The sequence below is a fragment of the Apium graveolens genome, chromosome 2, assembly GCF_009905375.1.
Source record: "Apium graveolens cultivar Ventura chromosome 2, ASM990537v1, whole genome shotgun sequence".
In the NCBI taxonomy this organism is placed as follows: domain Eukaryota; kingdom Viridiplantae; phylum Streptophyta; class Magnoliopsida; order Apiales; family Apiaceae; genus Apium; species Apium graveolens.
The window spans coordinates 142,677,433-142,683,771 of NC_133648.1; the positions used below are offsets into that span (position 1 = coordinate 142,677,433).

Here is a 6,339-nt window from a genome sequence, read left to right on the forward strand (position 1 = left end):
ATGAGTTTGTGGGAAGCAATTGAGAGTGATGTTGAGCCAACCCTTCTTCCACAAAATCCAACAACAGCCCAAATCAAAAAACGTGATGAAGAAGTGGCAAGAGAAGCAAAGGCACTTTCATGTCTACATTCGGCTGTGTCAGAAGAGATCTTTACAACTATTATGGGTTGTGATACTCCTAAAGAAGCATGGACAAAAATTAAGGAAGAATTTGAAGGCAACCAACAAACCAAACTGATGCAAATTCTGAACCTCAAGAGAGAGTTTGAGATGATGAGAATGAAAAATAATGAAGGCGTCAAGGAATATGGGAGTATGTTGATGTCCATTGTTAACCAAATCAAACTACTTGGTGGAGATTTCTCAAGTCAAAGAGTTGTGGACAAACTTTTAGTGACTCTTTCTGAGAGGTATGAAACTAAAATTTCCTCACTTGAAGATACTAAAGATCTTTCGAAATTAACTGTTTCAGATTTGATCAATTCACTTCACACCGTGGACCAAAGGAGATCAATGAGGGAGGAAGAAATTGGAGGAAAAAATGAGGGACTGCTTTTAGCTAAAGTTTCATTCTCAAAAGGCACAGACAACAAAGTTCAATGCAACCATTGTCATAAGATGGGACATGAAGAAAAAGACTGCTGGTACAAAGGAAAGCCACAATGCTACAAATGCAAAAAATATGGGCATCTAACAAAGAATTGTAGATTTCAGAATGATGAAGAAGATTTCAGAATGATGAAGAAAGGATGACACAATTGATCGAGGGAGAACCACTCATTTAGAGTTGTGGAGAGAAAGTGCTCCAAAGTGTTTTTGGAGAGAAGTGCTCCAAAGTGTTTTTGATGAGAAAGTGCATAAAAATTGATGGTGATGAGAAGTGCATCACAGACAAAGAGAAAGTGATTCGTAAATTTAAGATTATGGGGGTGAATGTTGGAATAATCTTAAATTTAGTTATTAATTATTTGTTTATTTAATTATTAGATATTTTAGATATTTAGCAATAAATTAATTATTAGAGAAAAATATTATTTTAGAATTGTTTAGTAGTGGGGTAGTGGAGTTGTGGAGTAAATTATGAACATGTAATTTACCCATTAATTAGTAGTGGTTAGTTTGGGTAGTAGTTAGTTTTAATATGTCTGTAAAGCCTATATAATGGCTAGTTTACTTGAGTTTTATAACAAGTGCAAGCAAAATGTAGGTGTCTTTTTTTTCTAAGGTTTTACAACACATTTTACCTTGAAATAGCCGTGTCAGACACTTGACACTTGGACATAGATACCCGGACTTGGACACTTATTTTAAGCCATAAACATGTAAATTTTTAAAATGTTTCCGAGTCTGACACTTGGACACGTATCCATATCGGATACTTGTAGCCGAGTCCGAGTAACATAGCTTTTGCTACATACATTTACAGAATCCACCTTTTTCCCGAATTTACAAGAACTGTGAAATAGTATAGGAACTGGTTTTGATAATAGGTGATAATAATTTTAATTTTTTTTAAATAAATTATGAAACTTATATTGGATAGTGGAATGTATTTTACATTTGGTTCACATTACTGGTGCCGCTCTAATCCACTGCACTAAACAACTAACAATGATTAACTTGTCATCATTAAAGAATCTTCAATATGATCATGGGACGCAGATTTCACATGAGTACACATATGACGATGAAGTTAGAAATACCTTCAAGTATAGTATAACAGTACGATTATGATTAAAGAACTAACATCGTAAGTTCAGATATTGTGTTACTTATAGCATTATTAGTTAATTAGTTGCTTATTTCAAGTAACTTGGAATAATTTGATTCTTCCGGTGTAGCAGTGACAACAGATTATTTAACTCTGATACTAATAATTGCACCATCTCCATGTATAATCATCGTCCATACTGCGTGTTTTTTATAGCTGGCCACACTTCACACCATGCCAACACCTTCCTATTTAAATATGCATGGAATTCACGCTCATTCCTCTGTAGTTCTGCTGAGTCTTCCTTTCTATTTTTATTCATTTCTTTATCACCTGTAGATTATTTATATGCAATCATTTATATTGTTTTTGTCCATACTACTAGTAATATAATTACTATATATTTGTATACATAATGCACTTTCAAAAGTCATCAGCCATCATCATATATTCTCTCAAAATACCAATCCCTCCAAATTTTAAAATATCTATACGGAGGGTGGCTTTCCTAAAACTATTATTTTAGCAGCACTTTTGTCAGCAAGAATGGATGGTGTAAGTGGCCTTGGAGTGCTTCTGATGCATATATAGGAAGAGGAGCTTAACATTTTCCTGTGAGGACAATTCATTAGTGCCAGAAGGACATATTCGTATAGTGGTGGGGAAGGCTCAAAGCGAGGAGGCAGTGGTGAAAATGGAAGCTCATTATATAAACCATCCACTGGTAAACAAGTTGCTTGGTGAAGAGTATGGGTATTCATATGAAGGTAATAGCCTGTGACATCCATCTTTTTCGAAACCTTCTTCAACAACTTGATGGAACAAATCCATGAGCGCATTACATGGATCTTCCTCATCTCATTTAGAACTTCGAAGTCATTGATATGGTCAATTAAATTATCACATCACATATCAACAAATTGTACAAAGAGAAGCTATACATATATGTCATCTGTTGGGATTGAGGTTGGCTAATGTAAAGTGCAACCTTCTAATTACATTTCGTTATTTCAGTTCATTTTTTGATCTGTTAAAAAGAATTGTTAATCTGGGGAGTCTCTCACATTTTATATGACCTAAAGCTGAATTATAAAATGCACTTGTTTAGTTTTTACAACATTGATCACACTTGGAAAACAAAATGTTCAATATTAGTACTAAAATTCACAGATGATTAGAGTATAAACACCTGTCCAAAGTACTACCGATTTTCACAAATCACAATAACATTTATTTTACCAGCATATTTTTTAACAACAAACACTACAGGACAAAACCGACCACACATAACCGACCGACATCGATTTGGCGACGCAGTTTTGATGATGTGGTAGAGCTAAAACCGATCACACGCTGCTGGTGGTCGGTTATAACAGATAAATACGACGTAATTTTGCTGATGTGGCACATGTAAAACCGACCACATTTATGGGTCGGTTAAAACCCTAGTTAGAGGCTTTCAAAACCGACCAACTGCATCGGTCGGTTATAGGTAAAAATATAAAATTAATATAAAGTACAAAAAAATGTACCTGTTATATGCAGAACGATGTCGTTTTACTGTAGTTTTTATAACTGACTGTCGTCGTCGGTTTAAAGCAATTTTTTTTTTGTGTTATGTCTTTCATTTCTTGAAATTGGGGCAAAATATATAAAAAAACAACTAAGAGAGAGAATTGAAGAGAATTGAAGTGGAGGAATAATAGAGAAATTGTAAGTTTTTCTCATTTATTGTAATTAATGTGTGTGTGTGTTTGTGTGTGTTGTATGTATTAAATGCATTTTGGTAATGTATTGAATGTTTTTATTTTTTTATGAAATGCATGTTAAATATATTTTTTATGAGAAATTGAAGTTATTCTCATTTATTGTTATCAATGTGTGTGTGTGTTTATGTTTGTGTTTGTGTAATGTATATATTTTATGTATTGAATGTTTTTAATTTTTTATGAAATGCATATTAAATTATTAGTAGATGGAAACCATTGATCGAAGTTGGATTGGTAATCAATTGAAAAGTGATAAAATTTCATTGACTCCGGAATATAGAATTGGTGTAGAAATATTTTTAAAATTTGCTCTTGAGAATGGAATGGAAAAAGATGGTACAATGAAGTGTCCTCGTAAACGTTGTAAAAATTTGAATTGGTTAAAATTTGATGATGTTAGATTTCATTTGGTCGCTAAAGGGATGCTTGAGGGTTATACCGTGTGGACGTCGCACGGTGAAAAGATAGGAAGAAAACGTAGTCGAACATCACATCATCGTCGTTATGTTCGGGAACCTCCTAGAGTAGAAGAACCGGTAGATTTGAATGCGATGTTACATGATTTTGCCAGTGAAAATTATGAATTTTATGACACTACAGATACGGGAACTATGAATGTAGAAGAAGCTCCAAATGATAGTGCTAAAAAATTGTACGAGGTTATTGTTGAAAATGGAGCAACTATTTATCCCAGTAATACAAAGTACACAAGATTAAGTTTTACCACAAAATTATTGGAATTCAAAAATAACTCTCATTGTAGTAATAAAGCTTTTGATAGTTTGCTTAAACTTCTTACGGATGTGTTACCAAAAAAGCATACATTACCTGAAACTTATTATGTAATGAAAAAAATTATGAAGGATTTGAGGGTTGAATATAAAAAAATTGATTTATGTGAGAATGATTGTATGTTATTTTATGGAGATGACAAGGATAAAGTTGTGTGTGATATATGTGGTGAAGATCGTTATCGAGTTGTTTCTAGGAAAGATGGTAAAAAAATACCAAAAAAAAATTTAAGACACTTTCCTTTGATTCCTCGACTACAATGCTTATATATGTCGGCACATACATCCCATCACATGAGATGGTACAAAAATAGAGATGTGAAATTAGGAGAAATTAGTCATCCTGCGGATGGAGAAGAGTGGAAAAATTTTGACTGTCGGTATTCATCATTTGCTCAAGAGATTCGTAACATAAGGCTTTGTCTTGTGACCGATGGTTTCAACCCTTTTGTCCCCACTGAAAAAAAAAACATATAGTTTGTGGCCCGTGGTGATAGTTGCCTACAATCTTCCACCATCAATGTGTATGAAAAAGTCTTATATGTTCATGACCAATATAGTGTTGGGTCCAAATAGCATTAGAAAAGGTAACGTTTCTCTAAGTCCTCTCATCAATGAATTGAAGATATTGTGGAATACCGGAGTGAAAATATACGACCAATATTTGAAACAAAATTTTACAATGAGAGCGGCTCTTATGTGGACAATTAGTGACTATCCCGCTTTGAGTATGATAAGTGGGTGGTCAGGCAAAGGAAAGATGGGATGTCAAGTGTGTCTTGGAAGTGTGCAAGGGTTTCAATTAAAATATTATGGAAAATGTAGTTTATATGGAACGAACCGAATATTGCTTGAATCAAATGATCCACTCCATCAAAAAAGTAATTTGTTTGATGATGAAGAAAGAAGATTGTTTCGTGGTCGTTTGTCCGGGGAGGGTGTTAAGGAGTTGTTTGATACTTTAGTTTTTCCACCACCCGAAAAGAGTAATTCGAAGGCAAGAAGTGTCGGATACGGGGAAGAGCATCATTGGACCCATGTCCCAATCTTTTATGAACTCCCTTATTGGTCATCACATAATTTATGATATTCAATTGACATCATGCATACAGAAAAAAAAATGTTTTTGAAAACATTTTTTTTACTATTATGAATGCGGAAAAGTCAAGAGATCATGAAAAAGTAAGAGCGGATTGCAAGCATTTTGAGGTGTTACCACATTTATGGATTGATGAAAAAGGAAAGTGTAATAACCCCAATTTTTGGAAATTTTTGAAACCCTTATGAATAGTGTTTTTGCTGAATGAGAAAACTTTTCGTGCCACACTATGTAGGGGTTCTGATATGGATATTCTGAGATTTTATTAGTACTTTATATGGGATATAAGTGTATGTAAAGATCGTCAGAATCCAAATCCGAACACTTTAGTTTTTCCCGGAAATCCACAAGATACGGAGAGATTTGAGTATAAGGTAACAGGATAAAAAGGATTTAAATTAAAGGATTATAATAGAGGATCATAAAAAGGAATATAATGTATTGAGAAAGGTTAAGGGAACCTAAGTAATAAGATCCCGGGTATGATCCTTCAAACGAGAAACGAGAACGAAAGTTAAGCGAACCGTATAACAGATCAGCGGTCATTAGGCAAACAATTAGAAGCTAATCAAAGGGATTAGTGGGGGATGATGTCATCCAACCAATAGAAAGAGGACAAAGGAGGGGTGATGACATCACAAAGTGATGCAAGCATGACATAAGAGGGAAGGAAATGTGGTGGAATATTAGCCACACAAAATCAAGGGTAAATGGGTAATTGACCTAAAACAAAACAAAAACAACCAACCAAAAATCAAATCAAAGCAAAACCACAAAAATCTCTCTTTCTTCTTCATCTTGCTCTCGGCCTTTTCAAGAAAAACAAGGAGGAGTTTTCAAAAACTCAAGCTACACACCTTCAAAAATTATAAGGTTTGTTTCTTTAGCTTCCATAATTCATAACTTAGTTATGCTATAAGTTTGGATCCAAGAATCCAAGGTTTACCTAGTTAATCAATTCCTAAAAGT

The 6,339-nt window shown here is 33.9% G+C and overlaps 1 protein-coding gene across 1 annotated transcript; it reads left to right on the forward strand.

The window, feature by feature from the left end:
- Positions 1-2,492, forward strand: LOC141693926 (uncharacterized). The gene is made up of 2 exons (XM_074499121.1): positions 1-644; positions 2,303-2,492. Exons 1-2 carry the CDS (start codon positions 1-3, stop codon positions 2,490-2,492), a joined length of 834 nt encoding a protein of 277 aa, XP_074355222.1.
- The last annotated feature ends 3,847 nt before the right edge of the window (positions 2,493-6,339 follow it).

Excerpts from the sequence above, each read along its gene's own strand:
- LOC141693926 (XM_074499121.1), top strand. The coding sequence starts at position 1 with ATGAGTTTGTGGGAAGCAATTGAGAGTGATGTTGAGCCAACCCTTCTT. Across the intron at positions 645-2,302 it reads CATGAAGAAAAAGACTGCTG|GAAGAGGAGCTTAACATTTT; the intron begins GTACAAAGGAAA and ends ATGCATATATAG.